A 26,796-nucleotide genomic window follows, 5' to 3' on the forward strand; every position below is an offset into this window, starting at 1 on the left:
CCTCAGTGTTGCGGGGGTTTGGCAAAGCGCACAAGAAGGATCTTCTCCATACCACTGGTTTAGGTTCTTGGGCGTGGGGAGAACATCATAGGTGGCTCTGATGATGAAGCTGATTTGGCTTCCTTCCATCTCCCAAAGATCCTTCCATGTGAGCTTACGATGCTCCAGGTTTTCCCAGCTAGTCCATTGGCCCTGTTTGGACTGTGAGACTGCCTTTGCGCATCTGTCTGCCTCCTCTTGTTGCCGAACCTGAGCCACCACCAGCTTTCTCCTCTGGGTTGATGTTGCCTTGTGCCATGTGGGTCGACTTGTCCCAAGTCCAAACCCACCTTTTCCATGCTGCACCTGTCCTACAATGTCTCCATGCCTGAGAGCAGATTTTGCTTGCTGTACGGCCTCTGATGGGATCCATTTCCTCCCAGTTGCCAGTCTGGGAGCAGCCGCTCGGATCACTTCATCTTGAGACTCGGTCAGGGTCATGTTCAGCCTCACTTTGGTGCATTTAAACTCCTCTATGAGGCTAGAGACAGGCAATTCCAGGGCCCCGTGTCCATACAAGCCGATGTTGCTGAGGCAACGCGGGAGGCCAAGCCACTTCTTGATGTATGAACTGACTGTCCTCTCCAGCTTCTCGACTTTGGTCATGGGGATCTCGTAGACCGTTAGAGGCCACATCAGGCGGGGGAGCAATCCAAACTGCAGGCACCAGAGTTTCAGCTTTCCAGGGAGCAAGGTCTTGTCTATGCTGACAAGGCCTTTGATGGTTTCTTCCCTCAGCTGATCACTCTGGTCTGAGTCTTTGAGGCTCGCATTGTACCATCGCCCTAGGCTCTTGACTGGCAGTTCCGACACCAAAGGAATGGGTGTATCCTTAATGTGGAACCTCTGGTCCACGAGTTTTCCTTTGACGATGGATATGCTCCTGGATTTGCTGGGTTTGAACTTCATCCGTGCCCATGTAATGTTGGCATGAAGCTTTCCCAGCAGACGTTTGGTGCATGCTATGGTTGAGGTCAAGGTGGTCATGTCATCCATGTAGGCGCGAATAGGAGGTAGACGCTGTCCAGATTGCAGACGTTCTCCTCCCACAACCCACTTGGAAGCTCGAATGACCACTTCCATTGCCATGGTGAAGGCTAGTGGGGAGATGGTACATCCAGCCATTATTCCCACTTCCAAAGATTGCCATGATGTTGTGTATTCTGTTGTTTTGATACAGAATTGCAGATCTTGGAAGTAATTTCTCACCAGGTTTGTGATGGTATTTGAGATGTGGAAGAAGTTGAAGGCTGTCCAGATGAGAGAATGGGGGACGGATCCAAAAGCGTTGGCTAGGTCCAGGAATAAGACGTGCAGGTCTCTTCCTTCCCTTTTGGCAGATTGAATTTGGTGCCATATCATGCTTGTATGTTCCAAGCATCCTGAGAAACCAGGAATGCCGGCCTTCTGCACAGATGTGTCAATCAAGTTGTTTTGCTTTAGGTATGTTGTCATCCTTTTAGCAACAATGCTAAAGAAGACCTTCCCTTCAACATTCAACAGGTTGATCTGCCGGAATTGATCGATGTTTGAGGCATCCTTCTCCTTGGGGATTACTACTCCCCCTGCTCTTCGCCACGCTTTTGGGATGGTTTGCTTTGTCCACATCACCTTCATTTTCCTCCACAGATAGCGTAAGATATTTGGGGAGTTTTTATACAGCCGGTATGGAACTCCATTTGGTCCTGGAGCTGAAGCTGCCCTTGCCTTCCTCACTGCTTCCTCAACCTCCCTCCACCTTGGAGGACAGTCATCCAGCTGGTGTTCTGGTTGAGGAATTGGTGGCATGTCTGGTGGTAGTTCCCTCTGTTCATATCTTTTGCTGTCTGTGTGAGTTGTTTTCAGATGGTCCTCAAACTCCCTCTTTGGCACCTTAAGTGACCCGCTCTTTTCCTTTGTGAAGAGTCCTTTCACAAATCTGAAGGGATCCTTGTAGAAGGATGTTCTCGCTCTTTCCTTCCTCTTGCGTCGAGTCCTGAGGTTTTCAGCTCTCCGCAGTCTTCCCAGGCGTCCCTTCAGGTCTGTTTGCAGGAGGTCGATGCCCACTCTTTCCTCCAATGAGGCTCTCTTCCATTGCTTCCTCAAGTCCCTTCTCTCTTTGACAAGGCGCTGGATTTCTTGCTGCCTTCTGGACTTGGGAGGAGTTGTTGGTGTCATGTCCTTCTTTCCTGTCTCTTTTGTTCCGAACCTTTCTGCTCCATAGAAGTAGATCAGATCGCCCATTTTATCCAGTTTCTTTTCCACTGTTCCTTTGATTCCGTCCAGGATTTTGATCAGGTCTGCATCGATTGTCGCCCACTCTTTCTTGCTGCTGGACTTTGGCCACTTCACATGAGGTCTGTGGCCTTGCATGTTCTTCTCCAAAGAAGGTTGCAAGTGACTTGGTTCCAAGTTCTCTGATGTGCTTGAATTACTTTCAGCCACTGGGGTACTGATGCTCGGTGGACTGTGGGTTAAATCCTGCCGCTGAGCTTCACTCGCCTGACTTGACCTCTCTCTCAGAAGATAATGGTCAATGCGAGGTCCCGGCCTCACTTTCTTCAAGCACTTCATCCGGCCTTGATGTATTCGTAGGCCTCTGATGGATGTTATCTTGGACCAGCCACAGCTACATACTCTGTGCTCCTGTCCTTCAGTTGATGTGCCGATTATCTGGTTCGTCGTCATTTTCATTCCAGGGTCAGTTACCGGGTGGTCAGCCGATGAGTCATCTTCCGCCCCCGCTCTCGCAGACTCTAGGGGTGTTTTTCTCTTTAAACTTTTCGTAGCAATGAGGGGTGGCTTTTGTGCACTTAATTAAGTGACAGAGCCTGCCATCATGGATAGCTAGTCCATGACAGCCCCGTTGGAGTCTTTCCTTCCTGTCAGCTGTCTTTCCAAGCAGTCACATGGTCTTTCCCTTGTTGTCAGCTGCACTTTCACAGCAGTCACTGGATTTCTCCAGCTTATCAGTTGAGCTTATAGGACTAGATATTACAATCCCTTAGATAATCAGCACTTTTTTTTTGAATGGGGTAGTGGTAAAAGCTTCACTGGGGTCTTCAGGTGGGCACCCTCCTTCATTGGTGTTTCGTTGACAGGCCCACGACACCTCCGAAGGGCTCAACGGCAACACCTGGCGTCCCAGGTGTGCCCCCCTCTGCTTTTACCCCTCGATGATCATTTTGCAGCCCAGTTGGGGTCCTTTCTCTTAATCCATAGCCATCTGTTGCTTCGTTCGGCAGCCTCTGACAGTGTTTTGACAGCTTGTCGGAATGCCTGTCCTCGCACTCCCATCCCCTTAAGAAGCTTGGTTGTGGACATGGCAACAAATCCTCTAGCTAAAAAGTACTAAATACCTGTATGTCATGTATGTCCCTATGCCATAAATGTCATGTATGTTGTGTATGTCATAAATGTCACTATGAATTGAAAATGGGGGACCCTGATGTAAACAAGACAAACGTCTTTCTCTGGTCTGCATCCCCTTAACAATTGTGTGTATTGAGCCGTAATGTATTGTACCCATTCTGTTTTCATTCATTCATTCAGCCTCTATACCTCTCTGTTTCAGTCATGTTCTCATTCTAACAGCCTCTATACCTGTTACAGTCCTGTTCTCATTTTAGCAGCCTCTATACCTCTCTGTGTCAGTCCTGTTCTCATTCTAACAGCCTATACCTGTTTCAGTCCTGTTCTCATTCTAACAGCCTCTATACCTCTCTGTTTCAGTCCTGTTCTCAGGTTGTTTCTGTGCCTGTAACGAGCAAACTGCTTTTATCGTTCAAATAGGATAATTAATTATCTAGCAGTGGTGTGTGAGCCTGTACCGTCAAACGAAATTCAGATCCAACTTTCAGACTAGACGTTCAAATATGACTCCAGATCCAGCGATAGCGTAGCAATCTTGTTGTTAAAAATGTTGCCAGAAACATTTAGGTAGAAAAGAGAAGATTTACGCATGAGCCGCCATCTTGTACACACGCATTTTTATCAAGATATCTTCTCACTCGCGCTATTAACTCCTGCGATTGTGGCTACAATTCTGAATGGCTCGTTTCAAGAGGGAGGGTTCTTGTCACTGTTGAACTGCATAAAAGGCACAATGCACATATTTAACCCCTCGTAGCCTACCGTAAAAACAATGCAAAACACAGGGAAAGGCCAGGGTTAGGTTAACACTAGAACAGCCGACAAGGGGTCAAATTACCCCTAGGCATTTTCAATAAATGTATCCTCGTCACTCGGTCAAGCTCCAATTCTGTCACTCAATGACTTTTCCATACCCGTTTTATCTGTCACGGTTTCTGAAATTTCAAAATTACTTCAGGAAAATGTAATTAGAACGTTATTTCAGCTATTTATCCTTGCACCTCATGGTACCAAAGCACCTCAAAGGCACTAAAAACAAAATTACAAACATCTCAAAACAAACTGGTCAGACTACTGCTTGACCTGACTCCTAGAACCCACCTCACCCCTGCCCACTTTGACAACCTAGGATGGCTTGGAGTAGACGACAGAGTACAGCAACTTGCAGTGGGCCTGGTCTACAAGATACACTACACGACCAAGCTACCCATGTACAGGTCGAAATACTTCCCAAAGGTCAGTGAATACCACAATCACAACACCAGAGGGAGCTCCACAAATCATGTTAAACCCAGATTCGGCTCAAACAAGGGACTAAACACGTTTCGCAATTATGCCACATCAATGTGCAACGCCCTACCCAAAGCTGTAAAGGAATGTGAATCACTACCCACTTTCAAAAACACTCTCAAAGAATACCTACGGGAGACTGCAATTCGAAACTGGCCCCTGCAAATGTCCTAACCCAACCCCCTCCAATGTACAGTAAATGACCAAGTATGGCTTTGTCAATATTCCAATGTACAGTGTAGTGTCCCCTACCCAAACCCCTCCCACCCACCCCACCCACCCAACCACCTCCAATGTACAGCCCCCCCCCCCCCACCTAGCAACCCACCCAACCCCACCCCACCTACCCAACCTCCTCCAATGTACAGTTTCTACGTCAAATGTATATACTGTAGTGACTAGTGACTGTACATAATTCACACAGAACTGTTGTTGGGAATAGTAGTTCCCCCCGGACGATATTGGGTGTGGCACTTCCTGCCATGGTCATTCATTCTATCTATCAACTCGACTACGTTGACATGTTGTTATGTTGCTGAATAATAAAGGGATTAGGTTCAACTTCGAGACACCGCCTCCGACTCCTTTATCTCAGCGCTACAATACTATCTTTTCTGGATTCTTTTTGTATCACAAACAGTACTGTATTTGCAAATCTGGTATGTCATAAATGTATAGATGTAGCAGTACTGTCTATCTGTATGTCGTGTGTGTCATATATGTTATGATGAATTGAAAATGGGGGACCCTGATGTAAACAAGTCGAAAGTCGTTCTCTGGTCTGCATCCCCTTAACAATTGTATGTATTGAGCTGTACTCTACCCATTCTGCAATCTGTTAACACATTGGGCGCCATTAACGTCGGACAACGGGTTTCAAGGTCATGCTAATTCTGCCATTCCAAGGCGTACGATGTTATTGAGATCATATTTCATTTTTTCGCCATGGTATTCATAATTCCCTCACGGAGCCTGGTCTGATGCAGTGGGACCCTGCACAACAGTGCAATGCTTCAATACCGCCGCCTGGTGGACGATCGGGCGAGTTACCAAACCGGAAATGGATCCCAGAAGATCTCCGTGATCTGGGAAGTCCGTCCCGCAGTCACATATTGTCGCGGGACTCTAGACACACATTCGTGTATATGGATCGCTGCCATAACTCAATAATCGATATGATTTGGCCGTTTATTCCACCATACAAACCGGAAATGGATCGAGTCGATCACCGTCAAATAAGTGGGATCTTTTTCCTCCAGTCTCATCGGCGAACGGTAAGAGTACGCTGACGTCATTTTCAAGCCGATTGTACATTTCTTTGTTTACAAACCAACTGATCAATAAATCAACCCATACTACATAAAGCATTTACTGACGATCACGGAATTATAAACAACCACCCCCCCGTTCAGCCGCGCATGATCAGTCATAACGTTTAGGATCGTATACAGTTGGATTTTTTTATATAGCGTGTCTAGGGAATAGACTGCAATCGATCATCTATATTATGCGTTTATGCCTATAACTAGCGTTCTAGGAATTACTGCAGAAAACGATAAAAACATACTTATATTCTAGACGGTATTTTCGTATGCATATATGAATGAAAAATTATAAGGTTCCTACATCCTGAACGATAGATAATCGATGTTGAATGGGCCATAGTAATGTCAATTTAGCAATACAATTTAAAAAGTTATAGCCCTGCAAAGAAGGTGAACATCTCCATAGGCTTAGACTGGTGGCAGTGATCATACATTGATGGATATAAGCGTGGCGGTTAATGTGTTATAAAGTCTTCAATCAATCAATCAGCGGCCATCTTTATTGTGATTTTCTGGCTTCAATTCCTCTTTCTACCAGCAGATGTCACCTTTTGTCACATTAGCAGCTGATGCAATTAGCAGCTGATGATGGAGGTACAACAGCAGGCAAAGTAGTAGTAGTAGTAGTAGTAGTAGTAGTAGTAGTAGTTTATTCAGTCATCATCTCACAATACAATATACACCATCATTTAACAATATTTGATTTTACAGTGACTGAAAAGGTACAGACTGAAGCATAATGCTTATATATGCCTGTCCTATATTCTTAACAAAAATTAAGACTCCAAAACAGTATTCTAAAAGAAAATAGCAAAAAACAGTATTATTCACCCTTGTAATAATAATAATACTTTATTTGTATAGCACTTTTCATACAGAAGTTGCAGTTCAAAGTGCTTCACAACAGTAAAAAATATAGGCATAAGCGAGCATGAGCACGGTAAGGTAAATCACAGTGTTTCACATTAGGACCTAGTATCCCAATAGGTTCTCTGTTTAGTTTCATTCAAGTTTCAAGTTTCAGTACAAAGATAGTTTAAAATGATTCGGTTTAGAAATAAACTAAGAATTATAAAATGGAACAGACATATGTGATGGATACACAACCCCACTAAGGTGGTGGGGGGGGGGTTGCTGCATTGTCATTGACATGTAAATAGGTGAGCCAGGGAGGGAGAGAGGGAGAGAGACCGTGTCAACAGTAGTCATCATGTGTCGCCATCAAGTGGACATTATGTGTCAGTACATGATCTCCCATTCTAAAGACAGTTCGATTGATTGATTGAAAAGTTTATTAACAGATTGCAGAATGGGTACAGTACAGTACAGCTCAATACATACAATTGTTAAGAGGATGCAGACCTGAGAAAGACTTTCGTCTTGTTTCCATCAGGGTCCCCCATTTTCAATTCATCATATGACACACATGACATACAGATAGACAGTACTGCTACATCTATACATTTATGACATACCAGATTTTCAAATACAGTACTGTTTGTGATACTAAAAAAAATCCAGAAGAAGAGTATATACATTTGACATAGAAACTGCATTGGGGGAGGTTGGGTAGGTGGGGTGGGGCTGTACATTGGAGGTGGGGGGGGGGGGGGTTGGGTAGGGGGGGGGGGGGACACTGTACATTGGAATACTGACATACATTTGACATGGAAACTGTACATTGGAGGAGGTTGGGTAGGTGGGGTGGGGTTGGGTGGGGCTGTACATTGGAATACTGACAAAGCCATGCTTGGTCTTTATTGTACAACTGGGTTAGGACATTTGTAGGGGCCAGTTTTGAATTGCAGTCTCTCGTAGGTGTTCTTTTAGAGTGTTTTTGAAGGTGGGTAGTGATTTACATTCCTTTACAGCTTTGGGTAGGGCGTTCCACATTGTTGTGGCATAATTGCGAAACGTGTATAGTCTCTTGTTTGAGCCGAATCTGGGTTTTACATGATTTGTGGAGCTCCCTCTGGTGTTGTGATCGTGGTATTCACTGACCTTTGGGAAGTATTTTGACATGTACATGGGTACCTTGGTCGTGTAGTGTATCTTGTAGACCAGGCCCATTGCAAGTTGCTGTACTCTGTTGTCTACTCTAAGCCATCCTAGGTTGGCAAAGTGTGCAGGGGTGAGGTGGGTTCTAGGAGTCAGGTCAAGCAGTAGTCTGACTAGTTTGTTTTGAGATGTTTGTAATTTGGTTTTTAGTGCCTTTGAGGTGCTTTGGTACCATGAGGTGCAAGCATAGTCGTAGTACCCTTGAATGAGTGCTCCTGCCAGAGTCTTCAGGGTATTCTTGTTTACCAGGGAGGAGATCCGGTACAAGAATCGAGTTCGTTGATTGACTTTTTTTATTACATTGGATGCCATTTTGTCACAGGAAAGATTAGCCTCTAGGATGGAACCCAGGTAGGTAATTTCATCTTTCCTTGTGACAATATTGTCACCCACTGTAACTGAGAAGCCGTCTGTTTTGCTGAGTTTGTTAGTGACATTTTGTCCATGGCTGTGCTAGGTGAAGGGTTAACGGACAAATGTAGTCAATGGAATTTAGTTAATAGCCCTCACAAGTATAGTACCGTAATAAAAACGTGTGTGTGTGTGCGTGTGTGTGTGTGTGCGTGTGTGTGCGTGCGTGTGTGTGTGTACTTTACGAGAGAAAAAGACAGAAAGAGAGAGAGAGAGAGATATGTTAACATCTCATACTGCAGTGGCGGTGGGCGGATAGGGGTTGGGGAGCGGTTTGTTGGGGGGGCGGGCGGGTGTGGGCGGGGGCGGGGGTGGATATCGTCCCACGTCCACACGGGGCTCGAACCGCCGACGTCTCTCCTCCCCCGTCAGCAATTCAACTTGACCTTGCAGCGCAGCACCAGGTATGTGGCCAGGCGCAGCACCAGGAAGAAGGCGCCGAGCGCGATGAAGTCCACGTACAGCTTGGCGTCCTCCACATCCAGCATGTGCAGCACCTCCTCCGGCTTCTGGAACGGACACGGCGGCGTGGGGCAATGCAGCTCGGTGCGGTTATCGTAGATGGACAGGATCAGCCCCTCGAAGCCGTACCTGGAGAGAGAGGGGGGGGGGGGGGGAGAGAGGGGGGGAGAGAGGGGGAGGAGAGGGAGGGGGGAGAGGGAGAGAGGGGGAGAAGGAGAGAGGGGGGAGAGGGAGAGGGGAGAGGGATAGGGGGAGAGAGGGGGGAGAGAGAGAGAGGGGGAGAGGGAGAGAGGGGGGGAGAGTGGAGAGAGAGAGGGGGGGGAGAGAGGGAGAGAGAGGGAGAGAGGGGGAGAGGGAGAGGGGAGAGGGAGAGACGGGGGGAGTGAGAGGCGGGAGAGGGGGGAAGAGGGATAGGGGGAGAGAGAGAGGGGAGAGAGGGAGAGAGGGGGGGGAGAGTGGAGAGAGAGAGGGGGGAGAGAGGGAGAGAGAGAGGGGGGAGAGGGAGAGAGGGGGGGAGAGTGGAGAGAGAGGGAGAGAGAGAGAGGGGGAGGGGGAGAGAGGGGGGGAGAGTGGAGAGAGAGAGGGGGGGGAGAGAGGGAGAGAGAGGGAGAGAGGGGGAGAGGGGAGAGGGAGAGACGGGGGGAGTGAGAGGCGGGAGAGGGGGGAAGAGGGATAGGGGGAGAGAGGGGGGGAGAGAGAGAGGGGAGAGAGAGAGGGGGGAGAGTGGAGAGAGAGGGGGGAGAGAGGGAGAGAGAGAGGGGGGAGACGGAGAGAGTGGAGAGAGAGAGGGGGAGAGAGGGGGGAGAGGGAGAGAGGGGGGGAGAGTGGAGAGAGAGAGGGGGGAGAGAGGGAGAGAGAGGGAGAGAGGGAGAGGGGAGATGGAGAGACGGGGGGGAGTGAGAGGGGGGGAGAGGGGGGGAGAGGGAGAGGGAGGAGAGAGATGGGGAGAGGGGGAGGGGAGAAAGGGGAAGAGAGAGAGAGGGAGGGGAGAGAGAGAGAGGGAGAGATAGAGGGGAGATGGGGAGAGAGAGAGTGGGAGAGAGGGGGGAGAGGGAGAGGAGGAGAGATAGAGGGGGGAGAGGGAGAGGGTTAGATTATTGTCTATGATTATGTCTGCTAAAACGTGATTATTGTTCTGTAAATGAGAGCTATTTTATTGCACTACTTTGTGATTTTATATGGTGTGTTTCCGATAGTTTCAATTATATGCTGATGTTATGCCTATTTTTAGGTCTGCACTTGCATTGCTCTTATTCTGCCAATATTATGTTCATGTTATGCTTATGTCTATTGTATGTCTATCCTACTGCTGTTGGGCTGAAATTCTTGTATGAAAGGTGCTATACAAATAAAGTGTATTATTATTATTATTATTATTATTATTATTATTATTATTATTATTATTATTATTATTATTATTATTATTATTATTATTATTATTATTATTATTATTATTATTATTATTATTATTATTATTATTATTATTATTATTATTATTATTATTATTATTATTATTATTATTATTATTATTATTATTATTCAGTCAGCTTGTACAGACAGGAGCTCGACCCCATTGACTTTGCATTGGTTTGTGTCGTAATCGTAACTATCCAAAGCTAGTATTAGCTAACCTTCATACTGTCTTTTACTATCATGCACTTTGCCACTAAATAATCGTCCTTGCCTATATTACATTTACTACCTACTATGCTAATATGTCTTTACTACTATACACTCAAGACTGCAGTACCCAAGTTTCAACACTGTTTGACGAACGTTGTTACTCAGCTGAAAGAGTTGTGCCCTTCCTGCTGACCTGTTGTACAGAACTTGTCGCTAATTTATATATTGTATACCCAGTTTAATCATCTGTACATTGTATGTTACTACAGCACTTTACTGTTACATTTGCACTCTGGTTTGTTGTACTGTAATTGTACTGCATGATGACAATACATTTGAATCTATCATCTGTCACTGAACGGCACAGGAAGTCCTTCATTCTGACAGCCATCAGACTTTATAATGCATCACTGTGCCTCACTACATCACTGAGGACAGGGTGACAGCATTATCTTCCTGGACTTTTACTTTTACTTTTAAACCGACATTGTACAATTTGACACTTACTGTATATTTCTGTATATTTTTACTGTATATGTTATATTAGAATGTAACATAGGAAATGTATATCCCGGACCGTATTTTATTCGTAGGTTTATTTTTATTCGTGACTTTTGTTCTTGTCTACCTAAATGTTGACCATTCTGTGAGCGATTTGTTATGCCAAATTTCCCTCAGGATGAATAACTGAGAGGGCATACATACCCTCATCAGTACTGAGAAACTACCACCTCAGACCTGCTTGTGTCTTTTTACCGCTGCTCCGTGGAAAGCATCCTCACCTACTGCATAAATGTGTGGTTCCTCAGCTGCACAGCCGCAGAGAGGAAGGCGCTCCAGAGGGTCGTCAACTCGGCCCAGAAGATCATCGGCTGCCCCCTCCCCTCACTGGAGGGACTATACAACTCCCGCTGCCTCAAAAAAGCAGTAAAAATACTGAAGGACCCACACCACCCGGGCAACAAGCACCTCGTGCGGCTGCGCTCGGGCAGGCGTTTCAGCGTCATGCCTACCCGGACTAACAGACTGAAGTTTAGTTTTTATCCCAGGGCCATATGTGCACTAAACTCAGCTAAATTTTAAAACAACAGTCTCCTTGCACCCCACGCACACGCACACACACACACAACATTAAGAGATAGTGCAATTATATTTTATACCCCCCTGTTTTATTAATGTTATTTACGCCCCACCCCTGTTTTTATATTTAACACTGTGTTTAGGACTGTTTTTATATTTTTACTAGCACCTAGGGTTGCATTTTTAAATTTCGTTGTAACTGTAACAATGACAATAAAGATCTATTCTATATTCTATTCTTGTTGCCCATATGCGCATGTCCAGAGTTAATTATATTGTATATTGTTTACACTGCCTTTTTATTCTATTTCTATTTCTACTTCTCCACTGTACTATAATTCCATGACCTGTACCATGTCTTCTACTACCTGTACCTCCCCTCCCCCATGCTGCTATGATGCCTGAATTTCCCCAAGGGGATCAATAAAGGAATATCTTATCTTTTAGATTTTTTTTTAGATTCAGAGTTGTATTTGCCACATGGAAGCAATACAATCACAGTTTTCATACAAAATCATACATAACGTTCTACCATTGGCAAAAGGAGCAGGAAGAAGAATAATTCTTATAGTTACCTGCCCCCTATTCCTAAACTAAACAAGTATTACTTGATGGTCGGCGTACAACCTAATTTACACAAAATAATAATTCATACCATATACAAAGAAACAAACAATCCACAGATGAAACAAGAAAAAAAAATTATAATAATAATAAACAAGAAAAGAAAAGATCTCACTATTGATCTCACTATTCACATTTGAATTGCATACTGACTAAATATATTTTTTTTTATAATTCTTTTTGAATTGACAAACACTATTACATCCCTTAAGCTCGCTATATTATTATTATTATTATTATTATTATTATTATTATTATTATTATTATTATTATTATTATTATTATTATTATTATTATTATTATTATTATTATTATTATTATTATTATTATTATTATTATTATTATTATTATTATGGAGATAATTCCACAACTTTACACCAATAACTGAAGGACACATCTGTTTAAGTGTGGTAAGTGCAAACTAATGTTTAAGATGTAGGAGCGTGGCCTTACCTCACGTAGGAGGTGTAGGAGCTCCACTGCAGGTATTTGGGAATGGTGTCGAAGTTGATGAAGAAGCCGGAGAACAGCAACACTGGGATGGCCGTGATTGGACCCGCGAACGTCGCCACCTGGAGGACGATGGAGGAAGTCGTTTGTTTACTTTTTAAACGTGAATGAGGAAGGTACACAGTAACTACACTGTACAACGTGGGCTGTATTATAAAGTGTTACCATGAGGGCTGGGTATCGCCACCGGTTTCCCAAAACGATTCGATTCCGATTCACAAGGTCCCGAATCGATTCAATTTCCAATTCAATTTGATTCAATGCTATACAATTTAAATGGTTCAAGGAACCCTCTAACATGTTTCATTGTTTAAAATATCAACGTTTACATTAAGAATTGACTCTCAAGCAGTTGAGCACTTTTTATTGGAACATTGGCTTTTGCATGTCACGTCTGGGTGATGTCTCTGTAAGTGGTTTCATAGATTTGTCGTATTTCCACAATCATTATCTATGTCTGTCACTATAACCAATGGAAATGCTAGAAATGGTCAGAGATGGGCTGGGAGAACCAATGGACAATGTCTATCCCGAGGCCAAACTTAAATTGTTGACCCCTGGTCTACACCCTCCCCAGACCGACAGTGGGGCAATGCGCGCAACGACCAGGAAGGGAATTGGCATAACGACAATTCGACCGACCTTGTGATTTTATGAATCGATAATCGCTAATTCAAATGAAGATCAATTCAGAATCGGGAAATCGATTTTTTTAACCCAGCCCTACCATTATTATATTTATAGCTAATATAGTCAATTATTATAGTGTGCATTTCTCCAGACCTCTCCTGGCAGAGCCTGAGGTGTGGCCAGCCTGACGCCTGTCTCCCTTGGCCAGAGGGTGGGGTCGATGAATATCTGAAATAACCTTTGTACTGTCTTCATACTGTCTTTTACTATTATGCATTTTGCTACTAAGGAATCTACCTTGCCTATACTACTACCTACTATGCCAATATGTCTATACTACTACCTACTATGCTAATATATCTATACTACTACCCACTATGCTAATATGTCTATATTACTACCTACTATGCTAATATGTCTATACTACTACCTACTATGCTAATATGTCTATACTACTACCTAATACATTTCCATTTGTCATTTAGCTGAATGCTTTTATCCAAAGCGACTTACAAGTTCTGTACGACAAGTCATCAGGAAGGGCACAGCTCTATCAGCTGAGTAACAATGTATATCAAAGTGTTGAGTGCTACAGTGTAGGTTAGTTTATTAGGACAAGTGCATGACAGTAAGGTTAATTAGGGTTATTTTTATAGGACCATGTAGTACCTTACTATGCTAATTGTTAATATGTCCATACTACTTACTATGCTAATATGTCTATACTACTACCTACTATGCTAATATGTCTATGCTAATATGCCTATACTACTACCTACTATGCTAATATGCCTATACTACTACCTATACTATGCTAATATGTCTATACTACTACCTACCTACTATGCTAATATGTCGATACTACTACCTACTATGCTAATATGCCTATACTACTACCTACTATGCTAATATGTCTATACTACTACCTACCTACTATGCTAATATGTCGATACTACTACCTACTATGCTAATATGCCTATACTACTTACTATGCGAATATGTCAATACTGCTACCTACTATGCTAATATGTCGATACTACTACCTACTATGCTAATATGACTATACTACTACATACTATGCTAATATGCCTATACTACTACCTACTATGCTAATACATCTATACTACTATGCACTCAAGACTGTAACACTATATTTCAACACTGTTTGACAAACAATCTTACTGACCCTTAGCTGCCAGAGTTGTACCCTTCCTGCTGACTTGTTGTACAGAACTTGTAAGTGGCTTTGGATAAATTACTAAATGTAAATTCCCCCTTGCGCTGAGTGGCAGACGCTTGGTCTTCCTGCGCGGGGTACGCAGGTTCTGATCCAGGCTGGGTTAGTGGGTTAGGATATGTCAAGATATATATCTGTATGTTGCGTATGTCATTAATGTCATTATGAATTGAAAATGGGGGACCCTGATGTAAACAAGACGAAAGTCTTTCTCTGGTTTGCATCCCCTTAACAATTGTGCCTATTGAGCCGTACCGTATTGTACCCATTCTGCAATCTGTTAATAACGTTTTCAATCAATCAACCAATCAATCAATCAATCAATCAATCAATCAATCAATCAATCAATGCTCACCTGCAGCGAGGGGGACGCGGCCCCTATGAGCAGACCCAGGGACTGGGCTACCAGGGAGGTGGAGGTGCAGAAAGCCATGAAGAGCAGGAAGCGATGTGTTTCGTAAGGCTGGTCTGTCATCCAGTACACTATACTGCAGTACATGATGGGACATAAGACCTACGAGAACAAAAGGAAGAACATAATAATAATAATAAATAATTTAGGACCTGCTCAGAGGTCATCAATCGGCACGCATGCGATGCATGTATGCGATTCGTCTCTGCGATTAACCCATCCCGTCATCCTTCCCCCCCAAGGGCAGCCGGGAGCAGACAGGCGCAATGTGAGCCGCGCCAGGGGACCAATCCCAAGTTTCAAGTTTCAAGTTTCTTTAATAGTTGTCATACAGAAGTACAGAATACTTTTATACAAAATGCTTCTTACTGTTACGCTCCAGAGACTGTGCTAGACAAGATAAGTATCAAATAACATAGTATAACATGTAAATTAGAAGTAGAAAATGAGGTCACAGTGTTCAGTATAGACATATGTACAATGTTCGATGAAGAATAGACGTAACTGAGTTACCATATAATATACAATATACTATGCAGTGTACTAATATACAATACTATATAGTGCAAAGCAGAAATGGGATGAGGTACAATTTAGGTACAATTTACAGTAAGGTGTACGAGTTGTAGTGCAAATCCTTTATCAATAAATATAAAGTGTGGAGAGTGGGTGCTGCAGTGTGTTTGTTTAAAGTGAGTGTGTGCATGTGGATGTGTGTGCTATGTGCATTTGATGGTTGTTGTGTAGTGTTCATTGTTCGTTGAGCAGCCTGATGGCCTGGGGATAGAAGCTTCTTCTGAGTCTTTCTGTGCTCGCCTTGAGACTCCGGTATCGCTTGCCTGACCGCAGCAGATCAAAGAGGCAGTTGTTCGGGTGGCTGGAGTCCTTAATGATTCTCTTAGCCTTGCCCCTGCACCGCTTGTTGTAAATGTTCTGGAGGGTGGGGAGCCCCCTCCAATTGTGCGTTCGGCTGAACGTGTCCCTCTTTGTAGTCTGCTTCGGTCTTGTGCAGTGCTATTCCCAAACCAGGAGAGAGGAGAGGCTGTTTTCCTGGCACCATCCCGCCAGGACCTTGACCTCTTCCAGGTAGGCCCTCTTGTCGTTTGCAGAGATCAGGCCCACCACTACTGTGTCGTCAGCAAATTTGATGATTGTGTTGCTACTCCGCTGAGCCACACAGTCGTGTGTGTACAGGGAGTAGAGGAGGGGACTCAGAACAAGTGCTCCTGTCCGTCTTCGTCAAGGATGCCACAGCGTTAGCGATCTTGTTGTTGTGCATGTTTTTCCATTGGGTTTATCTTATCGGGGGGGAAACCCTTGCGAGCACGGGGAGAACATGCAAACTCCACACAGAAAGGCCTGGGAGATACCCCACCTGGGTACCTGGCAACACGGAAACCTGGTCCCCAAGCGGGAATCAAACCCTGGACCTTCTTGCTGTGAGGCGACAGTGTTTAACCACTACACCACGTGCCGCTGTATGGATATCAAGCTGCTGCGGTCAGGCAAGCGCCTATGTACACACGCTACGTGTATAGTATAGTTTAGATATAGTAAGTATAACATAATGACAGAGTTAAAATTGGATATTGTATAGTAGTGTAGCTACATAGGAACCAGTGCCTTCTCAGGAATTTAGCATGTCTATTTTTATCATGCACATCTTATGTCTTACCTGTTTTTTTTTCTATGTCTATTTTATTATTGTATTATGCACAATCGATGCGGGCATGAGCACCCGCATTTCACTGTATGCCCTGGTATGTGACAAATAAACCTCTTGATTCTTGATTCTTCTTGGGTTGTCTATAGTCATAATTTTATTTTATTTTATTTCAGCTGTATTTAAAAAGGTCAAAGCACAAAACCAGTACACAGAAGCCACAAAAAGGGTTAAGCAAAGCATCAAGGCAGACAAGAAGGACTATATAGAGTCTTGTGGCAGAGGCTGAAGAAGCAGCTAGACATGGACATTTGAAAGACTTGTATAACACCACCAAGAAGCTGTCAGGAAGGTTTAGTAAACCAGAAAGACCAGTTAAGGACAAAGATGGACAGCCAATCATCGGAGAGGAAAGACAGAAGGAAAGATGGGTAGAACATTTTGAGGAACTGCTAAACAGACCAGCACCACAGGACCCACCAGACATCCAGCAAGCTGACAGGGATATGCTGATAGACTGCAGCGTGTCAACAAAGGAAGAGGTCCGCAAAGCCATCAAGAAGCTGAGGAACGGCAAGACTGCAGGACCCGACGGTATTCCGGCAGAAGCACTGAAGGCCGATATAGAGACGATGGAAGAGATGCTCCATCCTCTCTTCAAGAAGATATGGGAAGAAGAACACTTCCCATCAAAATGGAAGGAGGGCTACCTCGTCAAAATACCAACGAAAGGAGATATGAGCCAATGTGCAAACTACAGAGGGATCACACTACTCTCCATCCCAGGAAAAGTATTCAACAGGATTATACTGGACAGGATGAAGGCCGCCGTCGACCCACAGCTACGAGACCACCAGGCGGGCTTCCGCAAAAACAGATCCTGCACAGACCAGATTGCAACACTGCGGATAATACTGGAGCAGTCATTAGAGTGGAATTCACCCCTATTAATTAATTTCATTGACTACGAAAAGGCTTTCAACAGCATGAATAGAGAGACCCTTTGGAAGCTACTCAGACACTACGGAGTGCCAGAGAAGTACAGAAATATCATCAGGAGCTCCTATGAGGGGATGACCTGCAGGGTGATTCATGGCGGTCAACCCACCGACACCTTCCAGGAAAAAACTGGAGACAGGGCTGTTTGTTGTCACCATTTCTGTTCCTGCTGCAGACTGGGTCATGAAGCAATCCACGGCAGAGAAACAAAATGGCATACAATGGACATTATGGACACAGTTAGAAGACCTCGACTTTGCAGATGACCTGGCCCTTCTCTCTCACACCCAGCAGCAGATGCAGGAAAAGACAAGTACCATCGCTGACAACTCTACTCGGCTTGGGCTTAACATCCACAGAGGGAAGAGCAAGGTCATGAGAATCAATGCTGACAACACATCACCCATCATTCTGGAAGGAGAAGCTTTGGAAGAGGTAGACAACTTCACCTACCTGGGCAGCATGGTTAACAAGCAAGGTGGAACAGATGCTGATGTGAGAGCCAGGATTGGCAAGGCCAGAGGAGCCTTTCTCCAACTAAAGAACATCTGGAGCTCAAGAGACATTTCCATCACAACCAAGATCAGGATCTTTAACACCAATGTGAAGTTTAAGTTTAAGTTTATTTGGATCTGTGAGGATTCGCCTGTTCCCTGGACCTTTGTTCCCTGTCTCCTCACCTCACCAGCCCCCACCTTTGGACTTTCCCTGTCTACTCTCCTCAACAGCCCCCACCCTTGCGATGTTTTACTCTCCTCTACTCTTCACCAGCCCCCACCCTTGGACTACCTTTCACAGCTGTCATAGTTTATGATTAGCGCCCCAGAGGGCTTTAAATACCTGGACCTCCCCTCCAGTCCTGGTCGGGTTGTTCTGTATGCTGGTTCTGTGTTCTGGACTCTGTATCTTTATGTTCAGTGTTCATGGAGTCCTGGACGTTACCATCACCTGCCGCGTCTCCGGCGTGAGACGACGTGCCAGCCATCACCACCTGTCGCCGTTTGCCTGGAGTGGGACACCGTCTGCGCTCTCTAATTCTCTACGGGAGGTTTTCCAGTGTTCCCACCCCAGACGTCAAGCCGGCGCGCATCGCTTCCTATTTCCACGGGAGGATGCGTCTCTTCGCCCCGGTTCCCCTGGGACCCCGGTGTTCTGCGCTGCCCGTCTACAGCTTCCGAGGAGGATCTCCGTGCCAGGCCTGGAGTGGTGTTCCCACTCCAGACGTCAAGCTGGCGCGCTCCCACTCCAGACGTCAAGCCGGCGCGCTCCCACTCCAGATGTCAAGCCGGCGCGCATCGCTTCCTAGTTCCACGGGAGGATGCGTCTCTTCGCCCCGGTCCCCTGGGACCCCGGTGTTCTGCGCTGCCCGTCTGCAGCTTCCGAGGGGGATCTCCTTGCCAGGCCTCCGCCGTCGGAACCCTGTCATCCCTGTAAGCAGCTCTGGCCCTCGCCCTGTCCAAGGCCTTAACCCTGTTCTCTGTCCCTGTCTCCAGCCCGCCTCTCCGGGCCTCTCCAGTGCCCCTGGTCCTGGTCCTTGACATTTTGCCCTGGCCCTGTCCCTTAGCCTGTTCGCCTCTTAAAGGCACAGTGCCGCATTTTCCCTATTTTCTTTGACTCCAGTGGTTTTGTGTTCTCCCTTAAAGGGACAGTGCCGCCTTTTGTTCAATAATAAATATTTTGCCCTGTTTTGGCTTACTCTCATACCTGTCTTGTGTTGTGCGATTGGGGTCGGTTACAAACCATAACAGGATCCCCATTAGCCACAGCAGTGCTGGGGCTATTCTTCCTGGGGTCCATAACACGTAAAATACAGTTACAGACTTATACACTCACAACATTTACATCATACAGACAATTAAAACAACAATAAAAACCCTAATCAAATTCATAATACAATATAACAATATATACGCTTTATGAATTCATAATACAATACAATAATACCTACTCATAATTAATTCATAATACAATACAGCATAATATACTATTTAGCTTTTACATACATTATCTATGTTCATATCAGCCAATTATACAATATTTTAATAATATATCCCTATCAGACACATGCCTTTTCATCCATATATACCTATCCCTTTATCAGACACATACATTTTCATTTACGTACACACAATCTATTAGGGAATGTCAATTTCTTTGGTTGAAAATGTTGTTTTACCACGATTTTGAAACAACATTTACTATTCTCCTGCTTAACATGTCTGGGAAGAGAGTTCCATTCCTGCATACCACGGAACATGACAGTTCGCTTCATTGCATTCGACCTCACTTTTGGAAGTGTAAAACCTCGTGCAGAAGCATGTCTGGTGGAATGGTTGTGTCTGTCAAGACTTATAGATAAATTGTTATATAAAATTGAGGGGATCTTTGTAACAAGAATATTCCTAGTGAATACATAATTTATGTTTGACAAGTAACCAAGTTAAACAACTGTGCATCGCTGCAACATTAGTTCTGTACTCACAGCGAAGCGCTATACGTGCTGCTTTGTTTTGTACCATTTGTAATTCTTTCAGTTTATTCGTCGTTACATTCGACCATACTGCAGGACAATAGTCAAGATTTGACAAAACCAGAGCTTGAATTACCTGTTTGATAGAATTTAGTGGTAACAAATGAGCACATCTTTTAACAACAGAAATCCATCTTCCCATTTTCACTACTATATTGTTTATATGGTGTGACCATGACAATTTACTGTCTAATGTTACCCCTAGGAGTTTAGTCTCCGGACTTGATTAATTACCACATCACTTATCAAAAGTTTCAAGACTGGGTTCGTTCTTAGAGTATGGTTTGAACCGAAAATGATGCTACTTGTCTTTGATATGTTTAGAACTAGTTTGTTATTCTTTATCCATTCCATCACTGATTGCAACTCTGCCTTTAGGACCGTATTTAATTCATTGGGTGTTGAGGCTGATGTGTAAATCGTTGAATCATCCGCATACATAGAAATATAGGACTTATTTAGGACAAGAGGCATGTCATTTGTAAATATGGTGTAGACTCAGAGCAAAGGCCCAAGGCAACTTCCTTGGGGTACTCCACACCTTACCGTTTTAACTTCTGAGTAACTCTCATTAAAAAAAACTATTTGTTTCCGGTTTGCTAAATAAGTTTGCATCCAAGATAGTGCAGATGAGGAGAAACCGTAACATTCAAGTTTTTTAAGTAAGAATTTGTGATCTATGATGTCGAATGCTGCAGTAAAATCAAGCAAGACAGCTCCAACCATTTTCTTTTTATCTATCTCTTTCAGCCAATCATCCGTCATTTGGGTTAAAGCAGTCGCTGTTGAATGTCCTTCACGATATGCATGTTGAAAATCAGTGGTCAATGTGTTAAAAGAAAAGTAGCATTTAATCTGTTACTATTCTTTCCATCAGTTTACTGAACTGGCAGTAAACTTATGGGACGACTATTAGATCCTGAGAATGGCAATTTCAAATTTTTTGGCAGTGGTATTACTTTGGCAGTTTTCCACTGTTGCGGATACAAACATTCACTAAAGGATTGATTTATAATATGACAGATAGCAGGGGCAATTAAATCAGGGACCAATTTCAGAAGTTTCCCATCAAGACCGTCAACACCTGGTGGTTTGTTTTTAGTGGTACTTAACATATGTTCTACATTACTTATAGTCACACTATCAAAATTAAATTTACAATTTTTATCTTTCATTATTTTATTCTTTATTAATAAATAAGATTTTTCATTATCTATTGTTTGCATATTATTCCTTAAATTATCTACTTTTCCAATAAAATAATTGTTAATATGATTAGCAATCTCAACTGGTTTGGTGAGGAATTTTCCTTCTGTTTCTAGAAAGGATGGGGTAGGTTTCTTATTCCTGCCCATTATTTCATTTAGAGTATTCCATAATAATTTACTGTCATTTTTTATATAATTAAACCTATTTTCATAATACAATTTCTTCTTCTTTTTATTACATTTTGTAACAACATTTCTTAATTTACAATATACCTCCCAGTCTGATTTATAACCTGATGTATTTGCTATTAATTTAGCTCGATTACGTTCTATCATATATTCTTTTAGTTCATCATCCAACCATGGTGTTCTGACGCTTCTGACGGTAAACTTTCTCAATGGTGCATGTTTGTCAACAAGTGGCATAAAAATGGTATCAAATTCCCATAGAGATTTTTCAGGATCTTTTTCCCTCAACACCTTTGACCAACATAGATTTTCAACATCCTTCACAAAGCTGTCTTGATTAAACATTTTATACGATCTTTTGTAAATTATTTTAGGTCCCAGTTTTGGCATTTTAGTCTTCCTCACAATAGCAATTAAGTTATGGTCGCTACAACCAACAGTTACAGATACCGCCTTGGAACATAGCTCCGCATTGTTAGTAAAAATGTGATCAATGCAGGTGGAGACCTGGTTACCATCATTTTTCAAACATATCCTAGTTGGTTTGTTAATTACCTGTGATAGACCACATGCATTTGCTACTGTTAGAAGTAGTTTTTTCAATGGGCATTTCAATGAAAACCAATCGATGTTAAGGTCACCCATAAAATAAATCTCATTACTCAAATCACACACTTGGTCCAACATGTCACATATTTGTTCTAGATACACATTATTTGCACTAGGTGGTCTATAACAGCAACCGATCAACATAGGCTTCAAATGAAGCAGGTGTACTTGCAGCCATAATGTTTCAATTTCATTATTCATTAAATCTTCCCTAATCTTCACTGGAATAAGATTCTGAATATAAAAAGCAACCCCTCCCCCAAATGCATTCCTGTCCTTCCTAAAAATTTTGTATCCATCAATTTGCAATGCCCCATCCTCAAATGTAGAATCAAGGTGTGTTTCTGATATAGCTAAAATATGGAAATTGTCTGATAGTAAAATCTCTGATATCTCAGCTAGCTTGTTTCTTATGCTACATATATTTATATGTGCCATCTTTAACACCTTTTTGGGTAGGTTAGTATTAATTAGCATTGTATACTATATTCATAATGTTGGTATGTGTGGCAAGGGCAACAACCATTCAACTGTCCCTCGGCTGTTGAATGGTTGTTGCCCTTGCCACACATACCAACATTATGAATATAGTATACAATACAAAAAGTCAGTCCTATACAATACAAAAGTCAGTCCTACTCTATGGTGCTGAGACCTGGAGGACCACTGTCACCACAACCAATAAACTACAAGTTTTCCTAAACACCAAATCCTCCAGATTCGCTGGCCTACCACCATCAGCAACAAAGACCTGTGGCAACAAACACAACAACAGCCAGCAGAGAAAAAGATTCTCCAACGGCGTTGGAGATGGATTGGCCATACACTCCGTAAACCATCCCTGAGCATCACAAGACAATCTCTCAGGTGGAACCCCCAAGGGAAAAGAAAGAGAGGCCGACCACGAAACACCTGGCGCCGAGACTTGGAAGATGATGCTAAAAAGATGGGACACACCTGGGGCCAGCTTGAGAGGTTGGCTCAGGATCGGGATGCTTGGAGAACCCTTGTTGATGGCCTATGCCCCAAACGGGGTAAAAGGCGTAAGTAAGTAAGTATTTAACCAATTCAGATTGAGGTCAATAAGAACGACGGCCTGGTGAGAGGACAAAAGGTCCTGGTAAGAGGACAAACGGTCCTGGTGAGAGGACAAAAGGTCCTGGTGAGAGGACAAACGGTCCTGGTGAGAGGACAAGAGGACAAAAGGTCCAGGTGAGAGGACAAACGGTCATGGTGAGAGGACAAACGGTCCTGGTGAGAGGACAAAAGGGCCTCTCGAAGGGTAACAGGGCCTCTCGAAGGGTAACAGGAAAAGACAAAAACGAAGATTTTGGTATTTATTTCCTGTAGTACAATATAGTACCATGTAGTACCTTATAAGACCGTGTAGTACCTTATAGTACCATGTAGTAACCTGTAGTACTATGTTGTACTATATGCTTTATTATAGTCTCATCCATTCAACACCACAGTTTGAATAAAACACTTACAATTCAATGCAAGTGGTGATCATTAATTGTATATGTTCAAATGCCTAGTGTGGATGAAACCATGGATCCCAGGACAATCAAATGAAAAGAAAAAGTATATTTCTGGTAGAGGAAGGTTGTAAATTGGCTACATATGACTGTAACACAACACAAGGGTTAAGTACAGTAACAAAAGAAAGTAGTTTTGTGTTACAAAACCAATTCCCACTAAAGTCTGACCTGGAATGGTATGTCGGCCATGGTCTTGGCCAGGTAGTAGGCATTCACGCTGTACCAGTAGTTCAGATGTTCCCTCAGGAACACAGACATCTCCAGCGGAACTGTGGGAATGAATGAATGAATGAATGAATGAATGAATGAATGAATGAATGAATGAATGAATGAATGAATGAATGAATGAAAACTTTATTTAACAGATTGCAGAATGGGTACAATACAGTACGGCTCAATACACACAATTGTTAAGGGGATGCAGACCAGAGAAAGACTTCGGTCTTGTTTACATCAGGGTCCCCCATTTTCAATTCATAGTGACATTTATGACATACACAACATACATGACATCATGACATTTATGGCATAGGGACATACAGGACAACAGCAGAGAGGGTAGGCTCTTTTAACTGAATACTGTGTACATCATTTTGAAGTGTGTGACTAAATTGTGTTGTGGAAATTGTTTGTAATTAGTTTCACCCAGCTGACAGAAACTGGAGGTGTGGCCTTTGTGCATGTAGTTAAGTGGGCACTTGTGACAGTTTTTCTGCTTAAATACCAGCTTTTTCTCTGTTGGATTCATTCTGAGGACAACAGCAGAGAGGGTAGGCTCTTTTAACTGAATACTGTGTACATCATTTTGAAGTGTGTGACTAAATTGTGTTGTGGAAATTGTTTGTAATTAGTTTCACCCAGCTGACAGAAACTGGAGGTGTGGCCTTTGTGCATGTAGTTAAGTGGGCACTTGTGACAGTTTTTCTGCTTAAATACCAGCTTTTTCTCTGTTGGATTCATTCTGAGGACAACAGCAGAGAGGGTAGGCTCTTTTAACTGAATACTGTGTACATCATTTTGAAGTGTGTGACTAAATTGTGTTGTGGAAATTGTTTGTAATTAGTTTCACCCAGCTGACAGAAACTGGAGGTGTGGCCTTTGTGCATGTAGTTAAGTGGGCACTTGTGACAGTTTTTCTGCTTAAATACCAGCTTTTTCTCTGTTGGATTCATTCTGAGGACAACAGCAGAGAGGGTAGGCTCTTTTAACTGAATACTGTGTACATCATTTTGAAGTGTGTGACTAAATTGTGTTGTGGAAATTGTTTGTAATTAGTTTCACCCAGCTGACAGAAACTGGAGGTGTGGCCTTTGTGCATGTAGTTAAGTGGGCACTTGTGACAGTTTTTCTGCTTAAATACCAGCTTTTTCTCTGTTGGATTCATTCTGAGGACAACAGCAGAGAGGGTAGGCTCTTTTAACTGAATACTGTGTACATCATTTTGAAGTGTGTGACTAAATTGTGTTGTGGAAATTGTTTGTAATTAGTTTCACCCAGCTGACAGAAACTGGAGGTGTGGCCTTTGTGCATGTAGTTAAGTGGGCACTTGTGACAGTTTTTCTGCTTAAATACCAGCTTTTTCTCTGTTGGATTCATTCTGAGGACAACAGCAGAGAGGGTAGGCTCTTTTAACTGAATACTGTGTACATCATTTTGAAGTGTGTGACTAAATTGTGTTGTGGAAATTGTTTGTAATTAGTTTCACCCAGCTGACAGAAACTGGAGGTGTGGCCTTTGTGCATGTAGTTAAGTGGGCACTTGTGACAGTTTTTCTGCTTAAATACCAGCTTTTTCTCTGTTGGATTCATTCTGAGGACAACAGCAGAGAGGGTAGGCTCTTTTAACTGAATACTGTGTACATCATTTTGAAGTGTGTGACTAAATTGTGTTGTGGAAATTGTTTGTAATTAGTTTCACCCAGCTGACAGAAACTGGAGGTGTGGCCTTTTGCTGCAGGTGTCACTCATCAGTAATTAGTGATAGTGATTTAAAGACTTGCTGGCATAGCGTCAGCGAAGCGTCGAGAAACGAAGAGGGACAAAGAGGAGGAGTTTTCCTGGAGTTCTCCGCTGAGGGATCCACCGATCCACCCAGTGCTAAGTACACCATAATCCCATATTCCCGTCCCACTCTGCTATTTCCCTACTATCTCGCTTCCTCCCTAGCCCCTTCAACCTCCTCCTACCACTCTTGACACCACAATGTGCCTCATACCTATATCCACAATCTGCTCCTCAAGAACAGAATCAACCCATCCACGCCAGTTTGCTAGCAACCCGGCTAATCTCTCCTACCCTCCTACAGCCACTAATACACCTGTCACAGTACAGGGAGGCTTATGGAATTGTCAATCAGCAGTCAAGAAAGCTGACTTCATTACTGCCTACGCCCATAGTCTAAATCTGCAGCTCCTGGCTCTAACTGAGACCTGGATAACCCCCAATAACTCGTCAACACCTGCAGCATTATCTACAAACTATAACTTCACTCACACACCTCGACCCTCCAGACGGGGTGGAGGCACTGGCCTCATGACATCTCCTTCATGGGCTACAAACCTAACGCAACTCCCAGAACTGTCACTCTCCTCCCTCGAATATCATGCAGTATCTGTCTCTAATCCTTTCAATCTCACCATTGTTACACTCTATCGCCCTCCAGGTCCCCTCGATCACTTCACAGATGAGCTGGACATGCTTCTAAGCTCCTTACCGGAAGATGGTACCCCGCTCCTTCTATTGGGCGACTTCAACCTGCCTGACTCATCTCAGTCGGTCCCAGTGGTCTCCCTCCTACAACAATTTGACCTGACTCCCACTGCCATGCCTCCCACCCACAAAGCAGGCAACTCCTTGGATCTCATATTTTCCCGTAACTCCAGCATCATTAACACCACGGTAACTCCCCTACATGTATCTGACCATTCCTTCATATCCTTCTCACTAACTCTCATGCTTAACCGAAAAGTCTTCACCCCAACTCAAACCGTCTCACTCAGACGCAAC

At 43.5% G+C, this 26,796-nt stretch overlaps 1 protein-coding gene across 1 annotated transcript in view; it reads right to left on the reverse strand.

Annotated features, from left to right (window-relative positions):
- Positions 1-8,842: 8,842 nt before the first annotated feature.
- LOC311233615 (ATP-binding cassette sub-family G member 4-like) overlaps positions 8,843-26,796 on the reverse strand; it is a gene marked incomplete at both ends in the record, with an annotated part of 93,849 nt that continues 75,895 nt past the window's right edge. The window contains 4 exons of the mRNA XM_084320582.1: positions 8,843-9,065; positions 12,717-12,835; positions 14,996-15,154; positions 23,960-24,060. Of these exons, the coding sequence (XP_084176708.1) occupies positions 8,843-9,065; positions 12,717-12,835; positions 14,996-15,154; positions 23,960-24,060 (602 nt within the window). The remainder of the gene's footprint in view (positions 9,066-12,716; positions 12,836-14,995; positions 15,155-23,959; positions 24,061-26,796) is intronic.

Source organism: Notolepis coatsorum, assembly GCF_963971535.1.
Source record: "Notolepis coatsorum genome assembly, chromosome: 8".
Taxonomy (NCBI): domain Eukaryota; kingdom Metazoa; phylum Chordata; class Actinopteri; order Aulopiformes; family Paralepididae; genus Notolepis; species Notolepis coatsorum.